Source organism: Lepidochelys kempii, chromosome 3 (assembly GCF_965140265.1).
Source record: "Lepidochelys kempii isolate rLepKem1 chromosome 3, rLepKem1.hap2, whole genome shotgun sequence".
In the NCBI taxonomy this organism is placed as follows: Eukaryota; Metazoa; Chordata; order Testudines; family Cheloniidae; genus Lepidochelys; species Lepidochelys kempii.
Window position 1 is genome coordinate 114,099,131 of NC_133258.1, and position 22,900 is coordinate 114,122,030.

Here is a 22,900-nt window from a genome sequence, read left to right on the forward strand (position 1 = left end):
TTTGGGAAGGCAGTTCTCTTCTCAACCCTACCATTCTCATCCTCACACCCTCCACCTATGTAGGTACTACTTGTCAAACACCCCCAATGGAATACAATAGAGACCATCACTTGAAGAAGAGGAGGAGGAGGTTAATTACCTGAAACTGGAGGTTCTTCAAGATGAGTGGTCCCTATCTTTATTCCACAACCTACCCTCCTTCCCCTCTGCTTCAGATATTCTCTGATTCGTGGTGGAGAATGAACTAGAGAGGCAGTTAGCCCGCCCACCCTTTATCACCTCAGAAGCACAAGATGAGCCAGAGCACATGAGCAACAGACACTACTTTCAAATTCTTCACCTTAGGGCGCATGGTGCGCATACGTAACCCACAGTTGCACACAGATAGGGACCACACATCTCGAAGAACCTCCAGTTACAGGTAAGTAACCTCCTCTTTCTATTCCTAGATTTACATAGTGAAGTTTTAGAGTCACTCACATTACCTGTTCTTGGAAGAAAGAAGGATACAAAGCATTCATATGTTCAGACAAAGGGCTCAAATTACTCCTGCTGGCTTCAGAATGGGACTACAGTAGCTGTGCAGGATTACTGTGCTGATCCTCCTCTGGAGTCTTCCAGAGGGTATGGGAGGCAAAGCTACCATGATAGTAACTATGTGGGTGAACCATCAGGGAAAAGCAGCATTAAATTTCAGCTAGGGTTCTTCGGAAACACTGATTCAGGGCATCTCTCAGTCAGCCCAAGCCTGAATGCTGTCTCAGCTGCACCAGCTGGCTTTAGGCTCTCCAGCAGCACATGGTTTGCGGATGGTTTGTGCTATCATGCCCCACTCTCTGTACATTTAGGCCACCTTGGTTTTACAGGCTGAGTTCTGCCCACAAAAGACAGAATTAATTATTCACCATTTTCTTGCCTAAAAGATACTGTTACATTCATAAAAGGTATGGTCATAGTATCAAACCACTTTATAGAGACAAAATTATTGCAATCTAGAAGTAATGAATGTTATACAGCACCCTGTGAGAACAGTGAGGCGTGAATGTGAAAGTGTTGTTAGCCTGTGAAAACACTAAAAGGGTCTGGTGTCTGAGAGTATTTCAGCAAGGTTTTCAAAGACCTGTTCTACAGGTAGTAAATGACTTTCCATTGCTCTCCCTGCCTATCTTAAGTCCCTGCTCGTCCCTTAAAATCCTATTCTTTCATTACATCCCGTGCTCAATGGTCACATTGTTATCTCTGCTGAAATCCTGCTGCTCTACTCTAAAGGGAGTGTTGGGTCACCATTGCCAAACCTCACCTAAGATCCCTAGAGACACTTCATTCCCTCTAAAATATTCCTGCTGTCTGACAGAGTGAGCAAGTTCCTCTTAATTATCCTGCTTGGTTATGGGAAAATAGAACAACCCATTACAATATGAAAGGCCTGGCACATCTCTGCTCAGCCTAAAGTTGATTCTGCATTCAGGTCTCTTGTGCCCCATAGTTTTCATATCAGTGTCATTCGCTATACTGCAAGACATCTCTGACTGACAAGTCCTAGGTTGTGTACCATTTAAACTAAAGTGGATCAGCAGACCGCAGGATAGTTCATGGCCTCTTGGCTGTTCTGAAGAATGAGACCATAGGACAAAGTGTCAGCCTGATCTTTATCAAACTGTGGCCTTTTGACTAGATAGTGGTGGGGTAATACCATGACAGCCAGACATCATGATGCAGGGGTGGGTGGGTGGACAAACATAAAATATTTCTAGTTTTGTCTGAATGCACCTGAGCATTGGAGGTTGTTTGTTTACATTATACATTTATTTATAGCCGGTAGCAACGTTTAGTTTTCATTACAAATGTGACCTTTGGTGAACGTAGGTTATTAATATTATATTACACAGAGGTAAATGTGACTTTGACTAGTCTGAGTAAGGTTGTTGTTCCATTGAGACAGGCCCTAAACTGCTTTATGAAACTTTTAATCTTAAAGGAACAATGTCAACTTAAACTGTAGTCATGTGTATTGGGGGGGGGGGGAGGGCTTGCAGTGTGCCACCCATTGTAAAGATGGGAAAACTGAGGCATATGGCACTTAAAGCTATGGGGTAAACCTATAGGGAAGAAGCTGGGCTGATACGAGTCCAGGTTTCTAAGCCTGTCCTGGAACATCTGCACTGCATTGTAAACCTGAGTTGAGGGTTGCTGAGCCCCAGGGTATTGCTCTGCTGTCCATACTGCACTATACAGCCCCTCTCTGACTCACGGCTGGGGCTGGGGCTTGAGCTGTGCCGTGCTGCACAACACCGGGCTTGGGGCCAAGACTTAGCCGCCCTCTGGGTCCGAGGCCCTGGCTGCCGGCGGCGCACTGCTGACTCCTGTGAGGCTGGAAGGGGCGGGACTAACGGCCGAGTCGGAGCGCCCCTAGCGGCTCCGGCTTCACCCTCCGCCCGAGCCCGGAGCTGCTGCTGCGCTGTGTCCCCCCCCTTGGCTCTCAGCCGGCTCGGCCCCCTCACGCCGCCCCGCTCCAGCCGCCGCCGCAGCATGAGGCTCTCCGCGCTCTGCCGACTAAGCCGGGGAGCCGCCGCCCCGCTAGCGGGCAGGAAGGGGACCGCGCCGCTGCAAGCCGGCTCGCCCGCGACCCGCCGGGGCACGGCCAGCACTTGGGGCCGCTGGGAGAAGCAACAGGCTGGCGGCGGCGGGAGCTGCAGCGCGCGGGGCTCGGCGGCCGGGTAAGCGGAGCCAGCGCAGCCACGTGCCCCGGGGGCCGCGGCTGGGCGGGGAGGTGCCGCGGGGTCTTTTCTGCCCCCCGCTGACAGCCTCGCGGCGAGGGCGCAGCTCTTCCCGCTTGTCGCTGGGCTCCGGGCCTGCCTGCGCCCCGCTGCGTCTGATGCAAGAGCTTGGCGGAGTTGGGACAGAGGCTCCCTCTGGACCCCCAGGCCAAGGCGGGTGCTGCCATCCCCCGGCTCCGGGAGGTTCAGCTTTCCTCTCCCTGCCCGCGCCACCTCTTCTGGGGGAGTCACTTCGCAGCATCCCCTGGGCATGACACGCTCCGTGGGCTCCCGTTGCTCCCCTCGCCTCAAGCACAACACTCGTGGGCGCGTAACTTTCTTCTGACAAACCAACGTGCCCTGATATCAGGAAAGGGAAAACTAAGTGAGGGCTCCGCGAGTACAGCTAACTCTGCCACGTTGCACGTACTCCATGGGTTCTGTGTAATAACATAAAGAGTAAAACCAAGTGTTGCTCTCAGTGAAGTCAGTTGTGTATTAAATTACAGTATGTATAAAATTATGTATTAAAAATCCACCGTGCATTAACATTATACACCAGAGGCTGTGAATTGATTCCTTTACTATGTTTTAGTAATGCTGTAGGTTAGTAAACGTGAAAGAATTTAAAAGGTACTTCTCTACTTCTGCCCTTTACTACTGTTTACTACTCATATTTCCTTCAGCTTGGAGAATAAGAATCATTGAAGCTTTTGTTTATAGTCAGTTTCACTTTCAGATTCTTGGTGTTGCATTGCTTGTGTTTCAAACCCTGCAAAGAGGTGGGAAATTTCTGCTGCTCTCTGGGGGTTTTAGAGCTTGTTTTTCCCAGCTCAATTTTAAGTTGTATTCCTTAAATGTACCTGTAAAGACTGTAATTTTTGTACCCCTGGACTTCAAAGTTTGTAATGTTTATGTATTTTATTTTCTTCATTACAAGCTTATATATTTTATTTCCTTAATTTTTGAGTGAGTGATTGATTTATTTCCCCATTAATACAGCAGTAAACTGGACAAGGCTCCATTTGTTTCAGTGCTGCTCACAGGCAGCGAATAGCAGCACTGAAACTTAGTCTGATCTTAGCAAGTTCACTTTGTTGCCCCTTGAGGAAGCTAGATAGCCCTAGAGCTACTGGAGCTATCTGCAGTCTCAGGAAGAGATTACTTGTTTGGATCACATTTGAAAATCGTTCCCACCCCCTAGATTTTAGGGATACTAGAAATGAAACAAACTCTGCAGAAAATGCATATGTCAGTGTTACCCCTCCCCTCTAGCTAATAAAGTATCCAGTTCACTGATGAGTGGATTTTCCAAGCCTTGTGGAATAATTATAGGTGCAGAATCTAAAGGACTGGGCATGTCAGAGCAATGGTAAATGCAAGTTAAATAATGAAGTTATTGTGGCTGGATTTGTTACTTCAGTTTTGCTGTACTCAGCTGTCAAATGTTACTGTACTTATTAATATATACATATTGCTTTGAAAATGAAAACCATTGAACATGTTTAAATATTCAGTAGTTCTGAATTCTGTCACTAAAATAGTATGGAAAATTAATGTCAACAGCTTTCTGGTCATGGTGTAACAGGGAAATGTGTAACAAACATTGATACTATGTTACTGTTGTGTTGCAGAGAAATCATTCAGAGTTCAAAGAAAGTCCTGGCATCTTTGCAGAAAGGACACCCTACATTTATGCCAACGCTTGCCATTGTACAGGTAAAGTATTTGTTTGTTTATTTAACTAAAGGATTGTTTCTTATTATTTTCATTTTGAAACATTTAAAAAAATTATTTATGTACTATCAGTAGAGTAGCAGAAAAAACTTTAATAGAAGGGCACTTGTACTGATTGGTGTTTCCTAGTTAGCTTCTCATAAGCTGTGGAATGAAATCTAATAATAGATTGGGTTGGGGATTGGTCCTGCTTTGAGCAGGGGGTTGGACTAGATGACTACTTGAGGTCCCTTCCAACCCTGATATTCTATGATTCTACGAATAAATGCTATATACGTACAAAGTATTATTGACAACTTTTAAAAGAAGCAACAAGTTCTACTATTTGAGAATTTAATGAGTGATCAACAGCTGGCTTTATTGCCAAGTCTTAAAGAACTGCTGTCTTAGAAATATACATTCTTAGTGCTGTATAGTTGGTTTCCACAGAAAGTCATAGGATAACTCTCTTTAGGTTCTGTATGAAACCAATTTCCATTGTCAGAATTGGTGTCTAAGGCATCCAGACTGGGAAGATGTGTAATAATCCATTCTACTGAGTTGTTAAAATGAAAAATTACTAGACAGCTAGAAGGATAGTGATGGGATGCAGGTCCTTTTACTTCTAAGTCATTGGTTCAAAACTGTCCCAGATCAATAGTCGCTAAAAACAATTGCCATAAGATAAATTTCTGTTGGGGTCTGTGAAAAGAGTTGGTGACTTTAGTCCAGTTCCCAGTAGATAGTGGCTCACATCACATACAATAGAGGTGGAAAAGACTTGAGTTGGGGCATATTTGGGGGGCAGTGTAGAGAATGTTTTTATTGCCCATTGACTGTACTTTACCTGTTATAGGGATTCAAAAATGACTTCACTTTCAAGTATTGTTGGACTGGTGCCTTTTCTAAAAACTAAACAAATTTGCTTAAAGTAGGGAAAACATCCAGCTCTTATCTTTAAGATATGTATTTCAACATACCAAGCCAAGATAAATATTCCAAGCTGGCCTTCTGTCAGATTCCTATAGACTGGGCAGCTTTAACCTCCTTTCACTACTGGGGTTTTTATAGTGGGGTTGCTGAGAGCCATTGAACCAAACTGTGAACCCTGTATATGATGGAAACTGCTTCAAGCCAGGGGGTGCAGCAATATACCTAGTTCCAGCATCTTGAAAAGAGAGAAATGTTTGCGCTGCACCTTCTTTCTGTAGATCTGTGGATCAGAGTGCACACAATTTTTCTTAAAATATAATCCTATATAATCATAAAATTCTCTTTGGTTTCAAATTCTGTCCTTAGATTACTTACATTCTGCCTTTTTTTTTTTTGGTCCCCTTAAGGCAAGTGATGAAGATTTGGTGCAAGAAATAAACCAGAACTTTGCCAAAGAGGTGAGGATTAGGAGATGTGGTTGATTTTAATTGTGAGCCCTCTGACTGTTGTTGTAACTTAAAATATTTGTTTTCTCTTGGCAGATTGGTCTGCACGTTATTCACATTTGCCTCCCTCAGGGTAGCAGTGAAGATGAGGTAACTGTAGCACTTCGTTGGAATCTTTTTCTTTACACTTGAATCATAACACCAAATGGAAACGTTTAAAATTTATATTTATGGCATTCATCACCATTGAATCCTCTGAGCACTTTCCAGACATTACATAAACGTATACTCTTAGCACTCCTGTGTAGGTAGGCAAATATTATACCCATTTTTACCTATATATAGGAAGGGTCAGAGCAGAAAACAGAACTTGGATCTCCTTGTTCTCAGTTTAGTGCCTTAACCATAAGAACAGAGTGCATCATGGGTATAATCTTGCAAATACTCCACGTGTGGAACTTCTGTTGAAGTCAGTGGAAATTCTACATAAAGAGAGTTTTCACAGTTGGGACCCTAACTTGATATCTTGTCTAATGCAGTTTCTTTTCCCTCCATGCTCTCCAGAATACACATACTCCTTCACTGTATTAGATCAGGTTTTAGCCAGAGAAACTTCTAAACTGAATATATTATTTCTAGAATTATTTTAAATATGTTTGTAACTGGCTGTTTACATCACTGCCAGAGGTAATGTTAAAAATAGTAGTAATAAATTCCTTCATTTGGTAATAGTAACATAGAGGTGACCAAATTCTCACTTTGGTTGCACAGTTATGTCAGAGGCACTGAACTAATGTAACCGAGGTCAGGATTTGGGCCTGTATGTATTAAATACAGAAACCTCTTATTAACATTGTAAAAGGGCCAAATGAATTTAAAAATAAAAAGGGATTTCAGAGTTAAGGCTATCACCCTTTCCTCTCCTCATCTCATCTCATCGTGCTTGGGAAGTTTAGGGTATACAGTCGATAATACATTCATCCAGACCCTTCATACTTTCTAAATAATGACCGGGTTGCAAAGCACAACAGAAACGTAGATTTCATATACTGTGTTTCATGGATTTTATTAATAGAATTTTACTATATTTTACTTTAGTAAAGTCTCAAAAATAATTTCTAAATGTGCTTTCTATAACAACTAGCTCTTACATACACGGATCCTTCCTGATACAGATTTTTCTGTCTCGACCTTGTGGTTGTTATGGATCCTTACTTTAATATTTCTGGTAAGCCGCTTTTACAAATAATGCATTGAATCTGTTACCCATTTAAGAAAACCAGACCTTTCAAACAACAATCAAGATACGGTTTGCTGTGTTCATAATGAATGGGAACCTCATCTGTTGAGTAACACAACCCAGAAGCAGGTAGAAGTTTGTGGATATGAAATCATAGCCTCTGCCATTGTGAACCATGGAGGTAAACAGCTTTGAGTAGGAATTCTGTGAACCATGGAGGTAAATAGCAGTAGCCGCTGTCTCTCTTTCAGCTGTTAATTTGCACAGAATCAGGTTATTTTAAAACTCTAGATGTGGATTTGTCTTATTCCGGGCAGGTGTATTTTTAAAGATGGTACTTTAGCGCTTGTGTATTCTCTTTCTGTTTGCTTCTCTATTATGTTTTTGTTTTGCTTGTATATGGCCTGATATTTTAGCAATAGCCCCAAATGAAAAAAAAAATGCTTAACTTCATTTATCTTCTGAATTATGTATTTTAATAGAAAATAGGGTGTGTGTTCTGTTTTTCAGGTGGGCTTGTTATTACAACTCACTGAAGAGAATTCTGTTATACGTTGTGAAAGGTTTTTTTAAAACACTATAGGGACCCCATAACCATAATACAGGCTGTCATGATTACAGGGATAACTGTACCTCTGTCCCCTTTTCTGATCTCTCTGAGAGCCCCCTCAGGTAATAGGCCTCCTGCCGTCACCTGCCCAGGGGTGGAATCCTACATTTCTCCCACTCTAGGACTGAGTCCTAAGTACAGCCCCCCATGTACTAACCATGATTACTCAGCAGGCCCAACTAAGTTTAGCACCTACAAGTCTTCCTTTTGAGAACTGTGACCAAACAGCTTCCTCACACCAAAATACTGTTTAATCATATCAGGAGCAGAGCATAACATAAAAGGAAAAAAAGATTTTACACAACAGAAGGCCTACAACGTGTCTGTCTTACCCTAGGGCTCTACCTCTGGGGTAGAAGATCAGGCAGGTTTTGCTTTTTCAGATCCTCCAGCAGACTCTGCATCAGTCTGTCATGGGTGTTGTAACTATGGCTGGAGCCTGGAAATAGCATCTTCCCAGCTAAAAGCTCAGGCATTGTCTCCCAATGATTCCTGTCACATTTACTGGGAAGTTGCTGATTGGGAGCCATTGTGTTGTCTTCTGGCTAGTTTCTTAACAGCTCTACTAATCCAACATGTGCAAACAGTAAACATTCCAGTAACCCAGTGTAGCCATACTATCCCACTAACTGTCTCACTAGCCCCATCACATACAGGATTTGTAAATTATTACAGATCAGCCCCACATCCTTCACACAAGTTTATCTAGTACCACAGCACTTTCATGCTCCACTTCATATTGTCTTCTGACTGAACCATCAAACTAGAAATAGGAAAATGTGTGTTTCTCTTCCTGGGTCAGCTGTAGATGTCCTGGATAACCTTGAGAAAGTCACTTCGTCTCTCTGCCTCATTTTCCCATCTGTGAAATGGGGATAATATAGCCTTGACTCACAGAAATGCTGAGAGGCTTATCGGATTATGGACTTTGAGAGTTTGAAGTATACTTAAAAAGTACAAAGTACAAGTAAAAAGATTAGAAGTATAGGATAGTCATATGGAATGGTATTAAGCATGTCAAAATGATCAAGTGTTAATAATTATTAATAAAAGTTTAGCACTTGTATAATGCTTTTCTTCATTAGAACTTGCAACTGCTTTAGAAAGACCAGCCAGTATCATTATCTCCATTTCACAGATGGAGAAACTGACTCTGAGAGGTTAAATGACTTGCCTAGTATCACACAGCAGGTTCATTGCAGAGTCTGGAAGCAAATGTGGATCTCCTGATTGAGTGAGGGTGAGGTCTGTGAGGACTCTGTGCACTCAAGAGTTTCTTTTACATGTACATACAATTTACATAATTTTTTAAAAGCCAGGTTTTTTTTAAAGCTATTTAAAATTTATTTTCAAGGTAGTCTTCACAAGCTCTTACTTAGTGCTAGCCTCACTTTCCATTATAAATATGAGCTAAAATAAATGTAAAATTACATGACTTTATAGTAAATTTTCTTTGATTCTGTGATGCACAAACATACAGCTTAGCCAGGTAATGAAGAAGTGTGTGCTAGTTAACTTTTTTCAAAAGGAAATTTTGAAATACTGTAATTTGTTTACAGTATAAGTTTTAATTTTTGAAGCCACAGGAAAATGGAATATATCACAATGGATCAGGTTTGATATAGATGTTTTTATTAGAGATGGATTCAGACACAAAATTCAAATCTGGATTGGGAGTGTTTTTGTCTAAAATATTGTTTCAACCAGATTTAGGTCAGTATCGAAGTTTTATAAACACTTAAAAGGTCTGGAAGTAGTTGGGCCTCTAGTTTTGGTTTGAGGCCCAACTTTGTGCTTCTTGTGCTGTTTAAGGATATGTGGCTGTATCACTTGTCTGTTATTTGGCCAGTTTAGATTATCAAGTTAAACACTTCGTAATAAGGGAAGATAAAACCTTTTTTCTGAGTGTCATTTTGTTACATCAAAATCACCTCCTGCACTAGATATCATTGTACGTATTCCTATATACAGAGGTTATCTTTTGTTTGGTGAAGAACAACATTTGCACCAGCTGAGCACAAAAACGTTCAATTGGTTGTTAAATCAAACTTTACATTCAGTCATTTTAATTCTTCTGGAAATGTGTTTCCCTTTTAAAATACGTATTTTTTCTTTTGTTCCTAGTTTATCATGTCTTCACCCTACCCATATTTAAAAAACAAACACAGAGTTCCAAAAACAAGTGTTTAAATTTATTTTGGTGGTCTTACCAAAAACTAATTTGTTTTTTAAAAATAGTTTTGAAGGCTATACTTCATTAAAGTATATTAGGATCTTGATATTTTGAAAAACATGAGTTTAAAAACAAAACCCTCTTGTGATCATTTAAGTGCTCTTTTATTGTAACAAATTTCATATTCTTCTTTAGATGGTTTCTGTCCAAAACCACGTTTGTTTAAACTTTGACTTCTGAATATGTTCTTTGGAACCGTTATAGTGTCTAGCTTTTGCTAAGATTCTACACAGTAAGAGACCAAATCCTCTCAATATTCAGGATTTCAGTACATGGAAGAATGTTGCACCACAATGAGTGTTATGTGAAATGTAAATAAAATGCTGACATTATAAAATGCTACAAAGGAAACCTAGTGGTTTAATTCATAATATATTAGGTTAAAAGGAAAAACAGAAGATTTAAGCAAGAGCAAACAAGCTTTCCCCTTTTTATAATTTAAAATAGAAAATAAATTGCATGGGGAGGTGGGGAAGGAGGTTAAAGATGGCCACCAACCAATCATAGAAGTGTATTGGATTCCCCCTTAATTCTGATAGTATGGGCCTGCATCATGCAGATAGATATCAATATAAAAACTAATTTCTTACCCTCTGTTATTTCTAGGTCCTACAGACTTCTCTGACCGGTTTGATATAGTCATTCAAGAATGCAAAAGCCTAGGTTATTATTATGAAAACTCTTGTTTCATTGACAGGGCCTAGGGGTGTGTGTGTCTTGGTCTTTTGTCCGTGACATAGTTTTCAAAACTTATAATATTTTTTTAAACATGCCATAGACAAGAATATCATGATTTACTGGGGCTATCTGAATAAAAATGTAACATCCCACAATGATAAATTCTAGGACATCTGCAGCAAAGCCCAAAACAATCAGTGGGCCTACGAAGAAGACTGTTGTAGGGGAAGAGTTAGTTAACATGAAATGGTACACAGAATATTTTCCCTGCTCCATTTTGACCTAAGTGTAGAAGGGAGCAAGATGGGAGATTGCAGGTGGGTTGTGACAGCTAGGAAGATTGCAGGATAAAGATTTTGGTGATAGAGAGTAATGAATGGATTTTAGAGGTGTCAGAGAGCAAGAACTGACAGGATTTGATGGTTGTGTGGATGCAAGAGGATGAGAGCAATGAGTTAGAGGACATGGGGTTGTGGCTTTTCAGACTTACGAGGCTAGTGGTACCTTGATTTGAGCTGAATGTCTCCTTTGAGGTTCTTAGAATTCCTGACAAGTGGTCATGATCCTGTGAATTTTTGTTGCATCAGGTAATGGTTTCACAACTGCTATTTTTTATTTTTACTACCTCCAAAAGTTTAGTAGGTGCTATTTAGAACAAATAAGAGTGTTCCCTGTCACAGAGTTTACAATCTCTATTTTGGATGTGTTATAGGAAATGAGAGTGATAAACAAATGGGGAGGTAGAGTTATGGGGAAACGGAAGGTAGGACAAGGGTCACAACAAAATCACACAGTTAAACAGTTTTAGCCATGTAAACATCTTGATGGTTCTGAATTGTAGTTAGTTTTGTTTTTGGTTTTAATATGGCTAATGGAAATTGTTTTTGCAGGGTCTTATTCTGTGTCCTTGCCCTTTAAATATCATAATTAAGCTCTCTTCCCTTTTCCTTCATAATGGAACAGGTCTCTTTACATACACTTATCTGTTGACCATCATTTCAGCAATGTTGGGGACAAATTCCCTCAGTTATACCCCTGCAACTCCATATGTGGGGATAACTGTTAATGTACTTAGTACTCACTAAGCCTTGTGTGTATACTCCACAGATTCGCTGCATGCTTCTCTTTCTGCTAAAGCATGAGAGAAATAGCCAGATGACAAATGCCATGTGTTATAAGCATTATTTAAAGCTACAACCCATTTTTATTTCATAATGTTCTACTTTTGACTTTATCCTATCTTCTAAAGCATTTTATTAATTTCCTAGATTGTTGGTGAAATCTTGAGACTCAATGAAGATCCTACGGTTCACGGCATTGCCCTTCACCTCTCTGAAAATGCATACAGCACCAAAATATTAAATGCAGTAAAACCAGAGAAGGATGTGGATGGGTAAGCTAAGTAGTAAGAGGTAGCCAGAGCAGATACAAGTTTTATGGCTCTAAAAATCTGTTTTCCCCATTGCTTTTCACTAATGGACGACTCAGTCACTGCGTTTAACTGTGTCATTAAATGTGGACAAAAGATTATAAAATCAAGCACACGGTGTCTGCTTAAGTCATTTTGATGGCATTGTGCTTTAATCTTTGCTAACTGTAAGCCTGAGAAGTAGTGTACTTAAAGGCAACAAAAACCATGTCTCAGTTTTATTCTCTTCATTCAGTGTTAAGGTAGTCCAGTCCTGCGTGGTTATCATTTTTATTAATTTAATTGACAGCATTTTTAAAGAAAGCTCCAAGGTGAGAGTTTTTGCTGAACCTCTAAAGGGGGCATGGGTCTAAGGTAGTTTTAAGACAGGTTTTCACCCTCTCAGTCTATCCTGAACCGCTCCAAGGGCTGGAAAGGCCCTGGCATAACTTAAACAGTCCTAGGGTCCTGTCTAAATTACAGCAACTACCCTGGGCGGCCCTACCATTTTGTTCCTTTTGTCTCCTCCTCTCACTCTTGCCTTTTCTCACACGCTCCAGTCTTCTGGAATAACATTCCTTCCTATGCATCAGATATCCTGAGTACTTCCAAACATCTTTAAACCCTCCACTGCTTTTATGTAACTTTCCATCCACCCCTGACAGATGCTCCTGTATCCGTTTTTCCTCCCCTCTTTGTTTCCCTCTTATTCTACTTGAACATGTAACAAATTGTCTTGCGCTCATTTTATTTCTGATAGCCCTTGTTCCCCTTCTTTTATCTATCTTGATGGTTCTATGTTTGTTTGAAATCTAAACTCTTGGGAGTAGTGCTAGATATAGCAGTTTAGAGATTAAAAAAATCTAGTAACCATATACTATTGCTAGTTCTATGAGCCTTGCAGTCTGAATTTTAACACATAGGATGTAACCCATAGGGCAAGCTCTAATTAAAATACATCTCTCACACACATTCTGTTCTATATGTTTCCATGTTTTTCCTTGATAGAGTATCAGATGTAAACCTGGGACGGTTGGTGCGTGGAGATACTTACAACTGTTCAGTTTCTCCCACTGCCAGCGCTGTGATGGAGCTTCTTGAAAAAATAGGTAAGACAGTCTTGCGCAATTCTATTTCTAATATTGCCAAGTACAAGATTTTGTTTTCTGGTTGACTTGTGAGATTCCTGTATAAGATCCTTGGTAGTGAAATATTCCCCTAATTTTTTTTTTTTTTCCAGTTTTTGTCATACAGTAGTCTTGTTCTGTATTTCTTCATCCTTTTTTCTGATATGCACAAACTAAACATGTAAACTCAATGTAAATCCACTGTAGTGGTTTTGCCAACTGAAAAACCATGGTAACAAGTTAAAATAAATAAAGCCTACAAACACCCATTTGATTTGGTTTTTGTTTTCTTTTATAAAATATATGAAAGTAAAATGAAGACTGTGGTCCCAGTGACCCTCACAGCTCTATGGGAACACATACATTTTATAGACATAGAGATAAACTGTAAAGCAAAACTTTATTCGTTTTGTTTTGCTTTTTATTGCTTTTTTACTATGTACAGACACAGCCTCAGTTTTTCTTGCTTAATTTTACATTTGAAATAACAGCTCATTGCTTCCTTCTTTTGATGGAGAATCTCAGCAAGATCTGAATTCAGAACTGCAGATCTGTTTCTAGGAGTAGTACCATGGCCTTTGTCTATCGACTCACGTTTTATTGGCTTGGATGCTTCTATAGGCAAACCTATTTTATAAGGTCTCCAGAAATACCTGAAACTTTTATAAAAACAGAATTAACACAGATTTTACCTAGGAGATCAGAGATGAATTTTGGATAACACAAAAATTTGGATAAATCAAAAATTTCCTGTAGATTATTAATGAATGGCTCTTTTGTTTTGGGTGACGTATATTTGGTAACATTGAAATTGCAGATGACTTTACCTGTAAACCCCCAATTTTTTTTTTTTTAACATCTTTTATCAAGGCTTAAATCAATCATTCAAAAGCAGTCTCTTATCCCATTGCGCTTCTGAATTTTGGAAGCAACTGTCCTTTAAAAGTAGGTGAATTTTAAATAAAATGGTGAAGTACCTGGTTACAACTGGATAAATTAAAGGATTATATGCAGACAAACCCAGACAAGTGACAATCTTACCCTTATTAGTGTGAATGTTCAGTACATATTGCTGAATTAAATGGAATCTGGGTTTGTGTTAGTTCTTCCAGAGACAAGCGTATGGCATTTTCAGCATCGCAATGATCAGAAATTTACTAGCATATGGAGCCCTTTTATAGCGCTTCTTGTAATTAAAAACCTTGTCTCTTAGTAAGGCAAATGGCAGAAAGTCCACTTACATGGACATCTGTGCTCCAATTAAGTTTAGTAGTGAATGTCTTTTACTACAATAGACAGCTTAACTGACTGATGGCTTTTCTTGTCAAGCAGTTAAAACCATAGATGGAAAGAAGGTGTTACTAGTGGGAACTTGTGGGCCTCTGGAAGCCTCTTTGCAGTGCCTGCTTCAGAGAAAAGGTGCCATGACTATGAGCTGCCAGTGGAAAACACAGCAACTTCAGAGCAAGGTAAATATTTACTTATGTCAAATCATAAGCCACTGAGCAACTCTCCAGTCTTTTTAACATTTTCTAACATTGTAGGATGATTCTGACAATTTACAAAAGGAAGTAAATAATTTAAGAAGGCTTGAGTTCATTCAAAACTTTGAGAGACCCTCTACCACTAGTAGTGGCAGGGAATATTTTAACTAGTGCAAATTGTTACAATTTATGAGATTTTTATGCTTCAGCATAGGTTTGGGGAGGGAGGATATTTAATGGCATAATTTCACTGATACAGTGATAGCAACCTATCAGAAAACACTTTAGTGAACTAACAACTCAAGAATAACTTCAGAACTGTGTGACTGACTTTTGCCCCTTTTTAACTGACAGTGGTGAAGCTCTTTTAAAAAGCAATCTTGTAATTGGATGAGATGAAGAAAAATGTGTTGTAAGCATATGTATACTGTTTTATGTGGTATCTAAAGGGTTGCTCTTACATTTCATTCTCATCCTCCCACAAATTTTTAAATCTCCAGTTCCTTTTGATAATTAATAATGAGGAAAAAATCAGTTTGCGTATCCTTTGACCTCAGATTTCTCTCAGAATTTGACTTTACTTCCTGATTGAAGGAAGGGTTGGAGGAGGGGCCTGATGATGATGATTGGGGGTGGAAGCAGAGGAGATAGTAGCTGAAGGAAGCTGGTTGTACAATAAACTTCTAGAGGAGATACCTTAAAACTGTCCCAAGCAGAGCTATTTATAACCCAAAAAGAGAGAAGAGCCAGATGTTCCATGAAGTTCAGTAGGGACCTCTCTGTCAATCTGTTTTTTGTGGAAGGTGCTTCAGTACTACAGTATTGGGTGGCAGTACAAATCTCAAGCTATATAACTCATGAGAAGGCTCGCTGTTCCATTGCCCGGACCATTTCAGCACTCAGATAATTTTCCTTCCCCTGCTCGCTCAAAAGCTGTAGCTCAGTGAGACATTAAGATCCCTGCTTCAGAATATTATGTATAGAACCACTTGTGAACTTTTTTAGATTGCAAGCTGTACACTGGTGTTCACACAAGTGTATGTTCTCTCACACAATTTAAAGCAAGTTTTATACACTTGTGTTCTTCAATCAACCCTTTTCCTCAGTGCTAGAAAGAGACACCTGCTTCTCGCTGCCATAGCAATAGGACCTCTTGCATGAGGGTACTGTTACATAATTTATGACCTAAAGAAATTCACAAGTGCTTCCCTTGTTAGGACAGAGAGGAGCAGAACTCTTTCCAGCACTAAGGGACAATGGAAAAAGGTTGGTTGAAGTCTGAGCATGCAGGATTTGTTATGAAACGTTCCTTTGAAGTTTGTACGTGTTTTTAATTTTTTTACACAAGGGTTAGCAAAGGGACAGTCCTAGGGTCTCCAGGTTCTACTGTATTACAAATAATAATAAGCGCTAGAGAAAAGTGTATGTTATTCCACTCCCTTGTATCTAGTTCTTACATGTACTGGGCAATTTACAGTGAATAAATCTAATCTGATGTTCCATAGAGAATACCACAAGGTGGCAGCCAATTCAAAATTTTAATGTAGAATGTTTGTTTTGGATTCAAGGCTAGAATGAAAGAAGGGAAATATACTTTGAATTGAAGTTGAACAGGTGTGGTATTTAAAAAATTTTTTCTTTGGCAAATCAGTGTTTTTGCAGCTGATTATATCATTATTTGGGCCATCTTAATTTTATGGTTTTAAATGATAGACAACATTTTAAAAAGCATACACTTCTTTCATCTGTGAAAAGACGTTTCCATAGTTTTAATTTAAATCTAGTTTTTTAATTTCATTCTTTAATCATGTCTGTCTGTCTCTGTGTTTTATGACCATGTACTGCAAGGGTAACTAGAAGAGAAGGATGTGTTTTACTCATGTGGAGGGGTCCTTGCTAATTATAGTAAGGGCTTGTCTACATACAAAATTAGCTCGACTTACAGCCACCGGAGTAATTACATCTGTTGGTGTCCATAATACTTCCTTGTGCCAGTTGTGTGTGTCCTTACAATGAGTGCTTGCACCAGTTGAAGTGGGGCATTGTGAGGCACTGACAGCTGGAGTAAGGGGTACTGACAGCCACTTGGGGCTCACAGCTGAAGCTCCTCCGCCCTGGGGCTGCCAGTTGGAGTGGGTTGGGGCTCAGTTTCACAACAGGGAGCCTATTAGTTGTGAAATTGACAAGAATGTCAATTTCACAGCTGCTATTATTTAATATTTGGTCTGGGGCTCTGGCTGTCAGCCCATAACCATGCTCAGCTTTCTGGCATTTCCTGTGACTTACCTGTCCTAGCAGATCACTGTTAGGAAGCAGAATTCAAGGCCCAGGCAGGATGAGGTTTGAGGTTTTACATGCCAGTCTTCTCCTGTACATTTTAACTTTTGTCTCCAAAGGAGTTTCCAGTTTGTCTGGAGGTCTAATCAGTGGAGCTCTGAGTAAACTTGCCTTTGCCTACCTCAATTGCAAGCCTGGACTACCATAGCACCTGAGCAGTAACCCTCCCAGTTCTAATAAACTTAGTCATGTTGTTGTGTAAGCTTGTGGCTTATAGATTGTTACTCTAACCTATTGCGTATCCAGAGGTCTTCACCTTTGTCATGTCCCAAGAGAGCCCAGGGATCAGGAGCTAAACAGAAGGTTTCTTGCTTGCCATCATCGAGCATTGATGGTCCCATATTTATAGTGTAACATTACAAGAACTATGGTTATATTTGAGGATGTGGACTTGTTAGTTCCTGTTTTCCCTTGCATGTTGAAAGGCCTGACATATGTTTTGTGAAAATTTGGTAAAATGCATTTTGCTTATTGATGAGGGTTCTACCCCTGCCCCTCCAGTTAATATTCATTAAAGTTAACAGAGAGAAAAGCAAAACATTAAATAATGCAATCATACTTGGAATTTTCTGACTTCTGTACATATATATCTATATTTGAATATATTATTGTGGGCATTTAACAGAGGTTTGCAGGGGTAGACCAAACAGGTTTGCTTTGTGGTATGTATCATGGCAAGGCAAATTAATTTAAACTATTTTAGTGACAATTGTGATAAGTGTTTATTTTATACATCAGTTTTTCAGACCAAGTTAATATGTCCATTTTCACTGAAGCATGAATCTCAGGTTTACCATTTTTGACATTAATTTTAGCATTAGCTAGGAATTAATCAGACATGTAACTCAAGATGGAGCTCTGCTAGTTTATTATTTAAAAAGGAAGGGGTTCTAATAACTGTTTTCCTCATTCATGTTAATTTGCTAATAGATATTTTAGTCATTGGGGCCTGATCCAAAGCTCAATATTGTGGATTGAAAAATTCCCTTGGATTTTAATGGGCTTTGGATCAGGCCCTGTACCTCCATTGCTTTTGTACTGCCTCTTTATTTCAGACAGTTTCTTTTGCAGGAACATTTTGAAGGAAATTGGGGAGTTGGTGTGTACTTTAAGCTGGTTAATTAATTTGAGTGAACATTTGTCATTCACTGGGACATTACAGAAATTACATTACACAAATACCTAAATGTTGCCTTCATTACCTTAAACATTACCCCGGAGATGTCTAAAGGAACAAATGGAAGTTAGCTGATTAATTCCCAGTTGCATTGTCTGCCTCTACATACTAACTTTCATATTGTCCTTCTGATCTTTAGAATTGTTTCCTGCATCCCTGCAAAATAAGCACTCTGGTAAAGTTTACTTTCTAATTGTACAGTGAAAGCAGAATGCTCATAAATGACAATAAAGTGCTTGGTTACAAGAATTAACCAGGATACAAAAAGTGCTTGAAACATGCCAACAATTGTGTGTCACATGAAAACTGGTGTTCTAGATACCATGATGATCAGTGCCTTTTAAATAGGCTTCTTAAAATAGAATACATTAGAGGCTGGCGTGGCCCTAAGCTTGGCTTACCAGCTGCATTTGAGATTTATTTATTTTAATTTTTTTGTAAATTAAATCTTTTCCTGCCCCCCTCAGCATACCAGAAGTAAAAGGACAGCTTTAACATTCCCAATTCTTATATTTTAATTTAAAGGTTGTGTAAACCATTCAGCCTTTTATTTTCCTCCTCTTTATTTCCTTTGATTTTGGTGCAGTGAACAGGCAACTACATTTCTGCCTCAGAATTTGTTAGCTTGACTTTGGCCATTGTAAAAATAATTGTCTTGTCACAGCTGCATTATGACCTGACTCTTAAATACCCCTGGATTTTCAAAGAGTTATAAATGGACAATTCCAATGTTTCAGAAAAATCTAGTACAATCATGTGCAACTGCTGTGAAGAGATACTATTCTATTTCCATTTACATTGTATGTAAAATGGGATTATTATGAACTAAGAAATATTCAAGCCTTTAGATAAATTAAGATAATCTATTATCCTTCTGTTAATACTTACATAGAAAGCTCTTGCAGATACTGACCCTTCAGAGCGGATTTGGCACACGGGGAAGTTTTAATGACATAATTTTAAGAAACAACTAATTTTGTTACTTTAAAAGCCAATAATCTGTTCCACTGTTCACAAATGATAAAAGGGAAAATGTAATGTACTTAATTGCTGTATGATATATTAATTTTCTACCAAGATTAGGTAATCCAGATGGTGGAAAACTATTGTACCTTCTAATGAAAAACACAGATAATTATTTTGCCAAAACATGAATAATACTTAGCACTCATGAGAAAATTTACTAAGACCATTTCTTCAATTATTTTTTGAATATGACCCATGTTGTGTCTATTTTAAAAGACCTTGCCTTGTGTTCATATTTATTGTAAAGAAGCCTACACACACACACACACACACTCTTATGTAAAAAGAAAAGGAGTACTTGTGGCACCTTAGAGACTAACCAATTTATTTAAGCATAAGCTTTCGTGAGCTACAGCTCACTTCATCGGATGCATACCAATTTATTTGAGCATAAGCTTTCGTGAGCTACAGCTCACTTCATCGGATGCATACTGTGGAATATGCATCCGATGAAGTGAGCTGTAGCTCACGAAAGCTTATGCTCATATAAATTGGTTAGTCTCTAAGGTGCCACTAGTACTCCTTTTCTTTTTGCGAATACAGACTAACATGGCTGTTACTCTGCAACACTCTTATGTGTCAACATAATAAAAGATGGATAAAAGCCATCTGAACTCTAGTTCACATTTTCAACCAAATCTAGGTTTTATTTAAGTTTTGATTTGGGTGCCTCCTTCCCTCTCTTTGGCTCAAAGCAGGCCTGTTATCTTTGCTGAAACTCATCCTGGAGTTTCAGCCTATTTAGCTGTCTTTGTTGTGGACTGTCCTTTCAAATCTCAGAAGAACCAGGATTTGTGGGCTGGGTGGGACTCTATGGTGTTTGACCCAGGCAAGCATAAAAGAGCATAGACATAAATGGAACAGCTGTCTAGAGTATAGCAGAAAAAAAAGATTATATGGGAATTTCTACTGATAATACTTTGTTAGATTACTGTTCTACTGTGTATGTGTTTTCAAGACATTGCAATTCTTACAGGGTCATTGCTGTTTCTTGCATCTTAAATTTAATCAGGCATTCTAAAAGCCAAAGAGTAAGGATAGCAGAAGCTAGAAGGGATAAATGTAATGATCTGAGTTCTAGTCCCTTGCTCCACACGCTGATAGAACCTGGAAATACAACATGTAAGCATCTGTGGGATAGGGAGCACCTCCCATTAGTCTTCCCCCTGCCCTTTTTTTCTCCCTCTCCCCCCATCCATTGAGCAACACTGACGTGCTCCAGAATGAGCTGAGATCAGGCCATCTGAGCTAGGGCTTGTCAGTGGTGGGAGTTGAGGTTGGAAATTACTGGAAAAATGGTCTCTGCCTGCTTTCTTTTCCAGTGCCACTATCCTGTTCCCCCCCCCCCAGTTAGAGGCTGTATGTTGCCATTATGGATGGAACCAGAATAATAGAAACTGATGCTTGTTTCAGATGAGATGAAGAATATTATGATGACTTTCTTAGGGTCACTGACAAAAAATATCTTAAAAGCTGGGGAGGGGGCCATCGCTGCTGCTAACTAATGCTTAGAACATACTGAGCTGAAGCACTGTATCTGCAGTAAGTGTATTTTGAAGAACTAAACACTTCGTGATAACAGCATTGTCCCCTATCATGACTTGTTTTTATCCCTTTCTTTTGGTGAAAAATAATGATTTTGTTGTTGTGTTTGAACACTTAATTAGTCAGTTCAGCTGTTACACATATGCTACAAATCCTAGTGGTGTTAAAGTGGGGACCACTGGTTTTTAATGTTCTCTGAAAACAGTGAAAACTCCTTTCCTCCCTCCAGCAAGCATGTGTTTGTATATCTTTTGTCCCGTCCCCCCCATCAGAACAATGCCATTTGTCAAAAATAACTTGTATTCATTGTGTAGGTGCAACTGGAAGAAGGTAAGGAGAGTATGCCTGGGTGAAAAAAATGAAAATTTACTACCTCAGTGAAGTCCAGATACAATTTAAAACATTAGACCTGCAATGGCCACAGGGTTTTAAATGATTACTCTTTTTTTTCTGTTTAAATCAGTTTTTGTATATTTATTTCCACTGAATGTGGCTGCAAGGAATTCCATATCTGCTTCTCCTTCCCCTCTGCACTTATTAAAACTGAAATAGTCCTAAATCAGGCCTAGAAAACCCATGTCTTCATTATGCCCATTTACATTTCAGTTTAAAAAAAAAAATATTTTTTGTCTTTGATCATCTGGTTTAAAAATGGCTTTTGTAGAAATCAAGGAAATGAAATATTTATGCAACCCTTGCGGCAAAATAGGTTTTCAATTATCTGGAATATACAATTACTCCATATCATTACCATTAAATGTTTGGCTTGCCCTATTTGTATTGTTACTGTTATTTTAGTCTTTTGTCTTGGGAATGGGTGGTGGTACTTTAATCTGCTTCTACTTAAATCTCATTGGAGAGAGTCGTGTTTTGTTATGAGGTAGGGTTTCAAATTATTTATTTGAACATGTCTTCCCAGTTGAAAAGATTTGCCAGTGAGAATGCAAGATTCTTCTTGAGAATCTTTGCCCGTCCTTAAAATATTGCTTATTGTGGTATGGATTATTTCATGTGACATTTGTCATTCTTTCCAATGTGATCTGATAACAGAATGTTATTTTACCCATTTTACAATGTATACTTGGTTATTCCATGACTGCATTTTACCGTTTGTCCATATCTTCTCGTTCTTTTGGCTAAAATGAAGTGTAGCATCTGTTTTGCATCTGATGCATCCTCTGTCTGGGGACTATATAATGCACTTGCAGGGGGATAGACTTGATGATTTAATAGATCTTTTCCATCTCGAAAGTCTGATTTATTTCTGATTTAGAAGATTAGCCCTCTGTATGCCTCTCTGAGCTTTTTTTGAGTGATTTATAAGCAGTGGAAAAAAATAGGTGAAGGCAAAAAAAAAAAAATCATCCTGTGTGAAATGAAACTGAAATGGCCTGATGGGGTTTGTGCAAACCTCTGTAACTCTCCTTGGTCAATCCATCAGCCAAGTTTATAGGAAACGAGTTTTTAAAAAAAACAAACAAAAAAACCCTGTTGTTGTAGCGCTGACAAAGACTATGGCTATAGAATATTTTTTACGCTTCAGCTGTTGGTTTTCTTTTATGAATTTGTTTTAAAACCCTTGCAAGGAAAAAAAGTATTTGTTGTCCTTTCTCTTAGTGTAATTGAACTTATAATATGTAGTTTTTCTTTCATTTTCTTTCTTTTAAAAGTGGGGGAAAGGAAATTAGCAGGGGAGGCTTATGCAGAGGTTATAAATCACCTGCTTGAAAGTTGTTGGTTACATATGAGGTAACCTTTTTAAAAAAAAAAAAAAAAAAAAGGCCAGCTGTTTTTGTGATATATTTACAGATATATACAATTTTGGCCATCCAACCTGCTGTTTGCATTGGCTATAGAAATATTATGTTACTCTTGTTAAGGTAGTTATGCGGTGTTACGATCTGTAGTCACGGAGATGAGAACAGTTGGTTAGGTCAATTGTTTTTCAACCTTATAATTGCATATATCAGAATTGATCAAATGTATTGGATAAAGGCTCTTTGGAATTATCATTTGTTGAGAGGTCTCAACCATATAGAGGTCTCAACCAATTCAGGCCACAGTGCTAGGCACTATACAAATGTACAGTCTTTGTCCCTGCTATATGGCATATACTAGTTGACACTACATATCTGAATTATACCTGTATTTGAATTATGCTTGAATTATAACAGTATTAATCTT

The 22,900-nt window shown here is 38.9% G+C and overlaps 1 protein-coding gene across 11 annotated transcripts in view; it reads left to right on the forward strand.

Annotated features, from left to right (window-relative positions):
- The first annotated feature begins 2,406 nt into the window (after positions 1-2,406).
- The window catches only part of MTHFD1L (methylenetetrahydrofolate dehydrogenase (NADP+ dependent) 1 like), a 247,910-nt gene continuing 227,416 nt past the window's right edge, over positions 2,407-22,900 (forward strand). For 5 of the 11 annotated variants that reach the window (XR_012158087.1, XM_073337644.1, XM_073337649.1 and 2 more), the window contains exons 1-7: positions 2,413-2,717; positions 4,391-4,475; positions 5,813-5,863; positions 5,948-6,001; positions 11,881-12,005; positions 13,029-13,129; positions 14,477-14,616. Coding sequence is in view for 9 of the 11 variants with exons in the window: in XM_073337644.1 (XP_073193745.1) it covers positions 2,530-2,717; positions 4,391-4,475; positions 5,813-5,863; positions 5,948-6,001; positions 11,881-12,005; positions 13,029-13,129; positions 14,477-14,616 (744 nt within the window). In the remaining 2 variants the exon portion in view is untranslated. Of the gene's footprint in view, positions 2,718-4,390; positions 4,476-5,812; positions 7,311-11,880; positions 12,006-13,028; positions 13,130-14,476; positions 14,617-22,900 lie in introns of those variants that run through there. The other 6 variants (XR_012158088.1, XM_073337654.1, XM_073337653.1 and 3 more) reach the window with 5 other exon arrangements.